The 13,789-nt window shown below is 44.9% G+C and overlaps 1 protein-coding gene and 1 pseudogene across 2 annotated transcripts; one reads left to right on the plus strand and one right to left on the minus strand.

Annotated features, from left to right (window-relative positions):
• Positions 1–385: 385 nt before the first annotated feature.
• On the minus strand, positions 386–2,332 carry LOC308233596 (lysine-specific demethylase 4D-like; the record flags this gene model as incomplete). The annotated part of the gene is made up of 1 exon (XM_080640590.1): positions 386–2,332. One exon carries the CDS (start codon positions 2,330–2,332, stop codon positions 386–388), a length of 1,947 nt encoding a protein of 648 aa, XP_080496716.1.
• A 7,278-nt stretch (positions 2,333–9,610) lies between these two features.
• LOC308233597 (von Hippel-Lindau disease tumor suppressor-like) lies at positions 9,611–10,107 on the plus strand (annotated as a pseudogene). Its single transcript has one exon. The product of its transcript is annotated as a von Hippel-Lindau disease tumor suppressor-like (transcript).
• Positions 10,108–13,789: the final 3,682 nt, after the last annotated feature.

The following is a 13,789-nucleotide window of genomic DNA, read 5'->3' on the forward strand; positions in this document are numbered from 1 at the left end:
TGTTAGCTGGCTCCAAGCCATTAATAGACGATCAGTTCTATCTGTCTCCTGCTGTAATTTAGTTTAGAACATCTCAGAATGTTCTCCTTATCAAGGCACACCATGGCAGGGGAGGGATCCTGAAGGTGATATCAAAACCAGCCGTATCCATGGCATCTAGGAGTGGGCTGAGCATCCCTGAGAGGTACCACAGCATTCTAGGGTAGCTGCCCCAGTGGGGAGGTTGATTTGGCTAGCAACTGGGATCCCTGCTTGGCATAGTAGTAGAAACATCTGGCAGCTTAAGAAATGGGTCATTTCTAGGAGATAAAGCATCTTGACTGTGGACAGGGCCAGCCCAGATTGTTGCTTGGCTGGGAGGCGCTGTGGTTCCCAGGGTTGAGGGTCAGATACAGCCATATTTGGCTAAATCTTCATCAGTGATAGGCTCAAAGACGGAAGACCACCCATTGGCAGGGAACGTGTCCCAGGACCCAAGAGAGGCAGCTGCCTCTAGCTTTAGCTCCAGGGGATCACAGTCAGGGGTCCAGGAGATTTGGGCAACTGTGGCGGAGGCATAAGAGTGGTCCATCCTTACAACCTCAGAGAAGTTCATGGGGTTTCCAGCAGGGTCTGTGGGGAAGGATCTCAGAGTCCCAGTGACACAGTGAGGAGTTAGTGGGACATTGTCAGGGAAAGTGGCTGGAATACTGTCCAGAGATAGCAGGCACGGGCCAGGGTGCATCGGTTCATCGGGATCCAATGGGGGCCCCAAGGGTTGAAGGTCAGGGGCACAACAGCACCCTGAAGCATACACAGGATGCTGGCAACCAGTGCTCAGCGGTGCTGGGCTGTCCCTGGAGGGTTTCTCCTCAGGCACAGGCTGGGCTTTGGGATCCGGAGCTGTGTGCACTGCGCCCACTAGGCGGCGCCTCTTAGCCGGGGCCTGAACAATCGACTCTTGAGTCCCCTGTTCCCGAGGACGACGACCACTCCCACGACCACGACCACGTGTGCCAGTTGGCTGGAGATCCTGGGCACATGGGCCCGAGGTTGGCTGTGAGGATGGGTCGGGCTTCAAGGAGCAGAAGGCAGCGGCAGCCGCGGGCTGGGCGGCAGAGGCAGAACCCGAGGCTAGCCAGGGGCGCAGGGATGGCTGGCGCACAGGGGCCCGGCTGCCGCGGTGGCGGCGGGACCCACGGCCCGTGCCCACTGATCGAGGGGTGTGCGTGGCCCGACGGGGCTGGAGGTGCCTCAGGCCCAGCGCAGATCTCCAGGCCGCCCGGCCCTCCCTCCAGGCGCTCAGCTCCTGGCTGCCCATCGCCGTGGGCTCCACGTGGTCCACAACAGTCCGGTCCTGCCCGCGCTTCCACAGCTCATAGCGCTCGGGCTGCAGGATGCGCACAAACGCGTCCATGGAAAAGCTCACCCTGGCCTCCCCGCAGCTGCACTGAGAGGCCACTTTGCCATAGTCGATCCATCGCGGGGTGGCAAAGTTGATGGCCTCCGCACAGTTGAAGCCATGGTTGAAGCCAGCGTGGTAGCCATAGGGAAACGTCACCATGAACTCTCCAGCCTCCTGAGTGATCCGACTGAACGGAACCCCATTCTCCTTGAGGACAGTGGGCGAGATGAGGGCCACCTTGTGCCGCAGGAAGGCCTCGCAGCCCCGAGAACTGCCCGGGAAAAGCTCCCTGGCCAGGCGTTCCAGGCGCTGGCCATGCTCTGGGGGCACCGCGTACCACGTCTTGGGCTCCCCGAAGTGCAGGTAGTTGATGCTGTAAAGGTCCATGTCCTCCGTGTGCCAAGCGAAGGTGGTCTTCCACATGCCAAAGTACAGGTAGGGTGTGTTGACGCCTTCGATGACAACCCCACACTCCTGCTCCAGCAGGTCCTGGATGGTTCCCAGGTGGCCAAGGTTCCATTGTTTAGTGCTGGCATCAAATAAGGAGCCACTGATGTCAGCGCCATATATGGGCGAATCGTACAGGCGCGTTTTCCAGTATTTCCGCTCCAGATCCTCAAAATCCAAGTGTGGTGGAGTCTGATATTGTCCACTGTTGGCCAGCAGGCGATACTCCCCCACTGTCATGGCCCTCTTCTTTTTGTGGTATTGAATGAACACACCTGCTCGCCCAGACGCCACCTGCTGGAGGGGAGTGGCTATTAAGATGTCATTGACATCATCATAGGTCTGTCTGGCTTTCCATTCCTTGGGTGGAATGACCTTAGCCAGGCCAGCTCGGTGAGCACCTTGGGATTCCATGTAACCAATATATTTGTTGAAATCTTTAAATTCTTCCATGGTTGGGTGGAAGGTCATGATTATCCCACTTGGCTCATTAGACATCATGGCTGCAATGTAAGCAGGGGAGTCCCAGGTTCTTACGGATATTTTAGATACCTGTGAATGAGGGAGCAATGTCTTCTCTATTCTTTTTTTTTTTAAGTTTTGGTGTGTCTGTGACGCAGTCACTCAGATTGAGTGTTTGACAAATAAGCCTTTTCCAGGCTTTCGGCCTCACCAGTGGGACCCACGCTGGTCAGTACTTTTTGTGCCTGAAGGACATGGACCAGTTCCCAGGGAGCGGACACTTGGCGCTGCCAGGCTCAGCCTGCAGCTCTGTGAGGCTCCCCTGTACGGGTGTTGGAGTCTCTGAGGCTTCTCCTGAGTCACAGGCTTCAGTGCCTGGATGGCTCCTCACCCCAAATAGCGGAGAGTCTCCTCAAGGAAGTTTAAAAGCTAAACAGGAAGACAAGAACACAGAATATTGGTAAATAATTACACACACACACACACACACACCTAACACCTAATAGAAATTATTCTAAAACTTGATTCTTAGGAAAGAACAGTAGAAGTGAAAAGACATAAGCGTGAAAAGTACAAATAGGCACTGTATGATAAAATAGGGGACACGTGAAAATGCACTAGGGAAAGTTTTAAAAAAATTAAGTTTAATCTTATGAACACCTTGTTGCTAGTGCTTTTGAAAACTAAAATAGATCATTTTCTCAAAAGTACATAGGTGGCCTGGGTAGTGTGCCTCCGTGGTTAAGCATCAACCTATGAATCAGTAGATTATGGTTCGACTCCCAGTGAGAGCACATGCCTGGGTTGTGGGCTTGATCCCCAGTGGGGGACATTCAGGAGGCAGCCGATCAATGATTACCTCTCAACATTGGTGTTTTCTCTCTCTCTTCTTCCCCCTTTCTCTTTGAAATAAAAAAAAAAAAGTAATACAAGGCCGTAATGGAGAAGTCAATTAATATAATACAAATATACTTGTACTTTGCATAAATAAATGAGACTTTTTCAGGATAAAGTTGCTTTCCGTTATAAAATGTTATTGTTTTGAACTGTTTTAAGGCAAAAACCACAACAAAAAAGTCCTTGCCTTCTGCTACTCTAATATCTTGATTCCAAGTTAGGATACATATAGGGCCCGGGGAGTGTGCCTTGGTGATTAAGCATCAAACCATGAACCTGTAGATCATGGTTCAACTCCCACTCAGGGCACATGCCTGGGTTGTGGGCGATCCCCAGTGTGGGGCCTGAGGAGGCAGCCCATCAGTGCTTCTCCCTCATCATTGCTGTTTCTATCTCTCTCTCCCTCTCCCTTCCTCTCTGAAAATCAAGAAAAATATATTTTAAAAAAACAGCTGAAGTTCAAGGAAATAATAACTGTCAGCACAAAAAACAAACAAACAAAAAAACTCTGATTTTATCTCACATATTTTCCAAGTCCCTGCCAATTGATTCACTCTTTAACCAGATCTAGAAACACGCTTATTAAATCAGCTCCCTAAACGCCAGGCTTTTACCTTTGTGGTTTTTACCAAAAATATATTAAGAAAAAAACATAACGCAAAGTCTAAAAAATAGGTTTTTCTGTGTGTGTGTGTTTTTTTTAAGTACATTTTTATTGATTTCAGAGAGGAATGGAGAGGGAGAGAGAAATAGGAACATCAATGATGAGAGAGAATCCTGGATCGGCTGCCTCCTGCAAGCCACACACTGGGGTTTGAGCCCGAAATCTGGGCATCCAAAGCCTATTCCCTGGTTCATGGGTTGACATTCAACCACTGAGGTACACTGGCTGAGCACAAGTTTTTATTTTTAAACTGTTTTCCAGCCTGGTGGGTGTGGCTCAGGGGTTGAGCATTGATCCATGAACCAAGAGGTCCCCAGATGAACTGACGGTCAGGATACATGCCCAGATTGTGGGCTTAATCCCCACTAAGGGGCTGCTGATCAGTTTTACTCTCATTGATGTTTCCACCTCTCTCTCCCTCTCACTTCCTCTCTCTCTAAAAAAAAAATTAGAACATACTTAAAAAATAAAATAAAATCTTTAACTAAAGGGAATAATAGCCTGATACATACATCTCAATCATAAATAATGTAAAACTATAGTCAGTTCTTTAAACTTGTAATAGGAAAATAGCTCTTTGGGTCACAAGCACAAATAGTAGAAATCAAGTGACCTTCCTTCCACCAGCAAAATCCCAATTCCAGGTGAAGGTACTGCCGGATCCGGAGAGATGGTATCTGCTTGAGAGCTGGCCTTCAAATGCAGCCCTAAATCCTCATGGGCCTGGCTTTATACCTGGGCCATAGTAATCTCCTCATTGCCCATCCAATGGGATCTCGGGAGGAGGGGCCTAGTTAGTCATCTCACTTTGTCCAGGTCCCATTTGCAAAACAAAATCTAGCCCTAGCCAGTTTGGCTCAGTGGAAGGGTCCTGGCTTCGATTCTGGTCAAGGGCACATGCCCAAGTTGGGGGATGGATCCCCAGTGTGGGGCATGGAGGCAGCCAATCAATGATTCTCATTCATGGTTGATGTTTCTCTCTCTCTCCTCCCCCTTCGTCTTTGAAACCAATTTAAAAAATAAGACATACAAGGCCCTAAAGGAGAAGTCAAAAAATGAAATACACATAATATTTGTACTTTGCTTAAATAAATGATACCTTACCAGGAAAAAGTTGCTTTCTGATAGAACATGTCATTGTTTTCTACAGTTTTATGCTTTAAAGGAAAAACAACAACAACAAAGTGCTTGCCTTCTGCTATTGTAAAATCTTGGTTCCAAATTATGATACATTAGGACCCAGAAAAGGATTTTCTTTACAGATTCAGCCTCTGAATGAAACATGCTGTACTGGAGGTCAGGCAAAACCATGTCCCATCTCAACTCTAATTCAACCAGCACCTTCCCCATTCTAATACCCCATACCTAATTTAAAACCTCGCTTTTATCTCACTTATTTTCCACGTCCCTTCCAATTGATTCACTCTTTAACCAGATCAAGAAACCCACTTATTAGTCATCAGCTCCCTAAATGCCAGGCTTTTTGCTGAAAATCTTTTGTGATTTTTACCAAGAAAATATTAAGAAACAAAGTAACCCCACAAGTCTGAAAAAGTTTTTTTGTGTTGTTTTTTAAATGTATTTGTATTGATTTCAAAGAGGAGGGAAGAGGGGGAGAGAGACAGGAACATCAATGAGAGAGAATCCTGGATCACCTGCCTTCTGGAGATAGAACCCGAAATATGAGCTTCCAATGGTGATTTTCTGGTTCATGGGTCAGTGCTCAACCACTGAGGACACTGGCTGGGCACAAGTTTTTATTTTTAAACTTGTTTTTTAGCCTGGCGAGTGTTTCTCAATGGTTGAGTGTCGATTCATAAACCAAGAGGTCCCCAGATGAATTCCGGGAGTGTGGGCTCCATCCCCTGTAAGGGGCATGCAGGGGGCTGCTGATGTTTCTGTCTCTCTGTCCCTCTCCCTTACTCTCTCTCTCTAAAAAATCAAGTGATACGTATTTTAAAAAATAAAATAAAAACTTGCTTTAACTCTAGGGAATGATATCCAGATACATATTTCTCAGTCATAAATAATATAAAACTATAGTCAGTTCTGCAAATTTGTAATAGGGAAAAAAGCTCTTTTGGTCACAAGCACAAATAGCAGAAATCAAGTGACCTACTTTCCACCAGCGAAATCCCAATTCCAGGTGAAGGTACTGCAGGATCCAGAGAGACGGTATCCCCTTGAGAGCTAGCCTTCAAATGCAGCCCACATCCTCTTGGGCCTGGCTTTATACTGGGGCCATAGTAATCTCATCATTGCCCTTCCGTGGTGATCTCTGGAGTAGATGCTGTGAAAGTTTGAACAACTGTAACAACTTTGATCATGTAACTTGCAACCACATAATAAATGGAAAGTGCTTTTATTTTTTTTTTATTTTTATTTTTTTAAATATATTTTATTGATTTTTTTACAGAGAGGAAGGGAGAGGGATAGAGAGTTAGAAACATCGATGAGAGAGAAACATCGATCAGCTGCCTCCTGCACACCTCCTACTGGGGATGTGCCCACAACCAAGGTACATGCCCTTGACCGGAATCGAACCTGGGACCCTTGAGTCTGCAGGCCGACGCTCTATCCAATGAGCCAAACCGGTTAGGGCGGAAAGTGCTTTTAAATACGTATGAAACATTTGCATAATGTTATCAATATAAGACCACAAAATAAAGATCAATAAAAATTCCACAGAATTAACATATTGAGAACCCGCTTGGTCACAATCTAATAAAATGGGAAGTCAGCAATAAAAGGCCTCCCTCCCGCCCCATCCAGGCCGCCTGGCTAAGTCACCACTTTCCCAGCTTCTAATCTCATTATTTTTTGCTCAGTGACAAATTTTAGGTGCATTTTTGGAACCTGGATTCTTTGGCAAAGCATGCTCGTGTTGATAGCCTGTGGTTAATTTTGAATGCCTTTGTGTTTTCCACCTCAAACTTTATTAGTAAAAAACCACAGCAATTAAAAAAGAAGAAAAAACTCGATGCTTTACAAGTCATTGTTGGGTCATGGTTTGCAGTGTGAAGAAGCTTCTGTTTGTGATTGGGGGGTTGCGAGGGAGAAGATAAACATAAAGATACACTTACTTAAAAAAGGAAAAAACTTCTGCTCAAGTTCGGCTGATGTTTGGGATTTCCTAGGTTTGGGCAATTTTCCGTTGCCATTATTTACTTTTTCTCTTTACTTAGGGAATTCTTGTTGGGGTGATAATCCTTGGGTCTTGAAAGGACTCCCTTTCTGGCTTTCAGACAGGCTGGACCTAAGTCATTTCCTCAGATTTTCTTTTTGTCAGGGAGGAAATTAAAGATGAGAGTGGAGGAGAGAGAGAGAGAGAGAGAGAGAGAGAGAGAGAGAGAGAGAGAGATGTCAATTGAATTTCTGATTTGGTATCTTCTTGTTTAAAAAACGTTTTTAAAGAAAAAAATAAAGTCAACAATAAAAACTGAACTAACCATATTTATTTGAAAATTAATATCCACATAACATCTATAGAAATATATATTATTATATCTAAAACTCGATTCTTATTTATTTTTAGCTCAAGCAATTAGTAAAAAAAACAAAAAAAAAAAACAACAACCCAGAATTATGCAAAAGAAAAGATAAGATTAAATGATAAAAAGGGAAACAAGGTCGGCCATTGTGGCTCTATGGTTGAGTGTAGACCCATGAACCAAGAGATTGCAAGTTCTATTCCTGGTCAGGGCACATGCCTGGATTTTGGGCTCAATGCCCAATGGGGGCTGTGCAGGAGACAGCCAATCTATGTCCCACTCTCACATTGACCTCTCTCTCTCTCTCTTTCTCTCTCTTTCCTTCCCACTCTCTCTCTAAAAATCCAACTTTAACCCTGGCCTGCCAGCCCCAGCCTGTGGGCCTCCCGGGAGAGCGGAAGCGGTGGGGACCCTGGGGACTGGTGGGGACCCGGGGGACTGGGGCAGCGCCAGCGAGGAGGGCGTGTCCCCGCTGGGCCAGGGGAGCTGGACCTAGAGCAGATGGAGAACAACTGACCTGCGGCGGGAGGTCTGGGGGAGACAGGAAGCCGGTCCGCGTTGTTTTGAATGTTAAGGGTCATTTTGATCAGCCTTTCCTAAAGAAATATTTTGCATTATTTTGGCTTTTATGGTTCTGGAGAAAGGTCTCTATTTTGAAATGCATTTTCAGAGGGCATTCTGTTACCTGGGTTCTGGGTACACGGCCCAGGGCAGGCTGGTTCCTGGTAAAAGCCTGCGGTGAAGGGCACTCTGCGTCCTGTAGCTACTAAGCCTGGGGCGCCAGAGGTCCGGGATTCATCCAGCCACTGCTTGAGGCAGGACCCACGCTCTGCGGCCTGAGCTCCTGGCCCAGCGTGGAGACACGGTCCTGGGCCACCTGGTCTGTGACTTCAATAAAAGAAGTCAAAAAAATAAAAATCAACTTTAAAGAATATTTTAAACAAAAAGAAAATCATCAGACAAACTCCAATATATGGGCATCCTACAATATACCTGAGCAACACTTCCCCAAATTGTCAAGTTTCTATATAAACGTTTTGTCAGACACAAGTCTGAGAATCTCTTACAGCCAAGAGAAACCAAATGTAATGTGGTATTTTGGATGTGACCTTGGAACATAAAATGAACATTGGGTAAACACTGAGGACATCTGAATAACAGATTTATTGAATAACATATAGGCATTGGTTCATTCACCGTAACAAATGTACCACAGGACTGTAAGGTGATAGTAATTGGGGGCAAAATGGTGAATTTGAAATGGAAAACCTGTGTAGCTCTCCTCTCTTAGGAATTTCCAAGGGTTTTAGGAGCTCTGTGCCAGAAACAGGGATGAAGACCCAATATATATACCTATTATAAATCACAATGTCACATAAAAATATCCTATTTTTAATCTGTTTCTTTTAACCTGTTTTATTTTCTGTAATTTATCCTTACCAATATTGCATGGGTATTCAATGACGGCCATATTTGCATAGTGAAACTTGCCTTTGAACCTCAATTCTAATTTGCCTGATTTTAGCCCCATAACTCCTGCTTTCTGTTTGTATTTGCACCATAGCGTTTTGCTTGTCCATTTACTTTGTAACTTTTCTGAATCACTTTGTTTTAGATTGTTAAAAGATAAACTAAGGTCATTTAAAAGTCGAAGGATTCAAATCAGGCAGCATTCAATGGAGCAGGTGGGAAGCAGCTCCCGGGAGCTGTGCAAAAGGAAAGGCCTTCACAGGCACAAAGGGGCAGAAGCAGGAAGTCATACAAGGCAAACACCTGGGTGGTTTATTGCACGGTTACCTTCCTTTAGGGCAGTGGTCGGCAAACCGCGGCTCTTTGGCCCCTTGAGTGTGGCTCTTCCACAAAATACCTCGGCCTGGGCGAGTCTATTTTGAAGAAGTGGCATTAGAAGAAGTTTAAGTTTAAAAAATTTGGCTCTCAAAAGAAATTTCAATTGTTGTACTGTTGATATTTGGCTCTGTTGACTAATGAGTTTGCCGACCACTGCTTTAGGGGCTGGAGGGGCCCATGAGGCAGATTACCTAACTGATGCTCGTCAGGCGAGTCCTGATTGACTGCCTTGGATTCCATTTCTGGGAGAGTGTCATTAAGTTAAGTCTTGGTTTGGTGAGGTGCTGCCTAGCATGAGTGACTCCAATATGGCCCTATTTTCTTGTTTTTAACAGCTATATCTTTTTTTATATCATTCAGATTTTTAAAAACGCATTTGAGGGGGAGAGTCGGTTGTGGGATGGGGAGGCGGATGCCATGGAGAAGATGGAGGCCAGGAGGCCGGGCCTGTGCTGAGCTCGGTGAATTTGCGATATGTCCCAACTCATCTGGAACCACAGCCCGGGCATCGTGGGTCCTGTGTGGCTCCACTTTCACAGCGAGCCGCATCCCTACCCCACGTGCCACCGGGCACGACCGCCACATGCACAGCTACCGAGGGCACCTTTGGGTCTTCTGCGATGCTGGGACATTTGACGGCTTCTGGTTTACCAAATTGAACTAGCTGTGCCATCTCTCAATGTCGATGGACAGCCTGTTTTTGCCAATTTCACACTACCAGTGTGTACCCTAAAACAGCGATGCCTTCCGGTTGTCCGAAGCCTCGTCAAGCCTGACAATTCAGGAGACTGGACATTGTGAGATCGCTCTACGAAGACCTGGAAGACCAGGCAACTGTGAAGAAAAACCAGGAGCAGCGGACACAGGAGCATACTGAAAATCAACGGATGGAAGAGACTAAAGATTTTAATTGAAATTTGCACTCCTAACCCTCAGTTGTTGAAGGAACAGGCTAGTCTTAATCTAGATATAGCACTGGTCACTTATTCTCAGTTTCAAGGTCTCATTCTTAGAGTGTCAAATGCTCCATTGCTTAAAAGACCTCACTAGGTATTGGGATGTTTAGGAGTAAATGTCACAAAATGTAATGTCTGCCCTCTCTAGAAGAGTTTGTGAAGGGAAAGCTTCTTCTGTGGAAGAAGCTTTGTGTAAATAATTCAGTGAGAATTACAGCCCATTCTTTGATTGGCAGAAAGCAGTGGCATCTGCCTTTAATTGCTGTATTGTGGCTGGCGATGTGTCCGCTGCCTCCTGCTTTGAGAAGACTGAGGTGACCTTGAGGCAGGGACAAATCTGTCTGCCCTTCGACCCCCCAGTGCCTCTCCCATTATGAGCCGTCATCAGTGTTTGCTGAGTGAGCAAACCAGTGGATACTTTTGTAGAAAGGGTTTGGGAGGTTTGCCCCCTTTTGCAGGGGAAAACGGGGGACCTTAGAGTGTGTACAGTAAATAAGTGTTTTAATGAGAATCATTTTTATAGAAAGCACTTCTTATAATTTCCTAAATTTTGTGCTCTTGTCTGTTTACTATTGTTCCAGTGCCGTTTTATTACTTTTTCTAGCCCAGGATTAGCTTTTTACAGTTACCATGATGATAGGTCTTTTGAAACTTGACATTTGCAGAGAAGATAGGAGAAAATAGCTGTTCTTCTGTAAACTCTAGTATGAAGGAGATACCGCCATAGTATAACTGAGTTTCTGCCGAGTGTGGCTATTTCTGTTTCTTTTTGTAAATCCATGACACTTCTGTTTGGCTCAACATTTTTCATTAGGCAGGATCTGGTGACACTTTGCACCTGGCTGGAGGAGGCGCCGAAGCCCTCACAGCCCTGGGAAGTTACTCCAGAGAGTAGCCTGGCATGTTTTATCGTTTTATAAATGTACAAATACTTTCTTATAGGCTGGACTTCAAGCCATCAGGCTTCCTTTTGTGTAGCAGTTTTTTAAAAATCTGTAGAGAAAATTTCGGAAAAGACAGAAAAGTAACAGGAAGAAAAAGGTCACTGCAGATACACTACTTAAACACAATCACTAACTTAACGTTTTCAATTTTCAACTTTGGGTTGGCTTGTTTTTACATAGTTGAGGTTATATTGTACATACGGTTTTGATTTCTTTCTCATTTAACTTGATAACTTCAATATCTCCTCCTGGCATCTTTATAAGTTCTTCAGAGACAATAGTACAATCTTTCTCTTGAAAATAATGTTGAGGGGGGGGGGGATGAGCACAAATATATGATACCTTAATCAATAAAGAAATTTTTTAAAAAAGAAGAAAATAATGTTGGGATATTTCTTGGCATCTTATATTTCTATGCTAACCTTTGAGCTCAACTCCTGTGCTCTGCAGAATGAAGTGAATAACACAAACCCACCACAGCTGTCTCACTATGCATTAAGTTTCACCCAACCTTGTACCCCTCTTCAACATTCAGCAAAAGAGTTGGCTTCAGGCCTCCCCAAGAGAGAAGAGCCTGTTGTAGTACTCATTAGTGATATACCTCTAAATATCTACTTTTTTGTATATTGAAGAATGAATGCTGGTATGTAAGGTAGCAGAGAGAATTCCAGAGTCAGATAGGAAGGGGATTTAAGGAAATCTGCTGGTGCTGATTTTATTGTATTTTTAACCTGTCTTTGTGTCAAAATGAGATTTCATGTTGCTCTTGTTAAAACATGCAATTTGAGTACTGTGTTTCTTGTGTTGTCCTAGGAAGACTGAAAATCTGTAGCATAAATAATGTATTTGTTGTTTAAGTCTTATGAATGTATTAAATGTATTAATAGACTGTGTGGTTTCCTATTTTGAGTTTTAAAAAAGCTGTTCGTTAATACATTAAATGGTGTTGAGTAAAGTGAAAAAATAAAAAACATAAAAATGCATTTTAGCTCTAACCGGTTTGGCCCAGTGGATAGAGTGTCGGCCTGCAGACTGAAGGGTCCCAGCTTCAATTATGGTCAAGGGCATTTACCTTGGTTGTGGGCGCATCCCCAGTAGGGGGTGTGCAGGAGGCAGCTGATCGATGTTTCTCTCTCATTGATGTTTCTAACTATCCCTCTCCCTTCCTCTCTGTAAAAAAATCAATAAAAAATATCTTTAAATGCATTTTAAGAATTTTACCTTTCTTAATTGTGCAGTTACACACTGGGGATAGCAACTTTAATAAGACATAAGTAAAATTACAAATATGCCACCTGGTGGTGTTGCTCAGTGGTTGAGCATTGACCCATGAACTAAAAGGTCCCCTGGTGCCATTCCCAGTCAGGGCACATGTCTGGGTTGTGGGCTCCATCGCCAGTGGGGTCATGCAGGCAATCGATGTTTCCCTTTCATTAATGTTTCTATCTCTCTATACCTCTCCTTTTCTTTCTCTCTAAAATCAATGAAAACAAATTATTTCAAAAATTACAAACATCCCTGAGGTAGTACTGGCTGACAGACTCATTGGGTAAACTGTCTCATTTCAGCCTGAGCAGTGGCCTGAAAGTAGGTGTGTCAGAGCAACAGGAGAGAGAGAAGCTCCTGGGCTCAGTTCTGGCTGCAGCATGTCCAGTGGAAACCAGTGCTTTAATAATCTGCAGAACTAGTCATCTGGAAATTAATCCCAACTTCCAAAGACAGCCACAGGAATGTGAGCTCTCCTTTCTTAGCTGGCTCCAAGCCATTAATAGACTAACAGCTCTATCTATCTATCTATCATCTATCTCCTGCTGTAATTTAGTTTAGAACATCTCAGAATGTTCTCCTTATCAAGGCACACCATGGCAGGGGAGGGATCCTGAAGGTGATATCAAAACCAGCCGTATCCATGGCATCTAGGAGTGGGCTGAGCATCCCTGAGAGGTACCACAGCATTCTAGGGCAACTGCCCCAATGGGGAGGTTGATTTGGCTAGCAACTGGGATCTCTGCTTGGCATAGTAGTAGAAACATCTGGCAGCTTAAGAAATGGGTCATTTCTAGGAGATAAAGCATCTTGACTGTGGACAGGGCCAGCCCAGATTGTTGCTTGGCTGGGAGGTGCTGTGGTTCCCAGGGTTGAGGGTCAGATACAGCCATATTTGGCTAAATCTTCATCAGTGATAGGCTCAAAGACGGAAGACCACCCATTGGCAGGGAACGTGTCCCAGGACCCAAGAGAAGCAGCTGCCTCTAGCTTTAGCTCCAGGGGATCACAGTCAGGGGTCCAGGAGATTTGGGCAACTGTGTTGGGGGGCTGGGCCATGGAGGCATAAGAGTGGTCCATCCTCACAACCTCAGAGAGGTTCACGGGGGCCCTGCGGTTTCCAGCTGGGTCTCCCGTAGAATCAACATCATTAAAATGTCCATATTGTCCAAGGCCACCTGCAGATTCAATGCACTCCCTATTTAAATACCAATGGCACATTTCACAGAGCTAGAACACATACTCCAAAAATCTATATGGACTCAAAAAGGACTGTAAATAGCTGCAGCAATTTTGAGAAGGAAAATCAAAGTTGGAGGGATCACAATACCAGATTTATACTACAAAGCCACCATAATCAAAACAGCCTGGTACTGGCACAAGAACAGGCATATAGATCAATGGAACAGAAAAGAGAACCCAAAAATCGA

The sequence above is a fragment of the Plecotus auritus genome (genome assembly GCF_963455305.1).
Source record: "Plecotus auritus genome assembly, chromosome: 9".
Lineage (NCBI taxonomy): Eukaryota > Metazoa > Chordata > Mammalia > Chiroptera > Vespertilionidae > Plecotus > Plecotus auritus.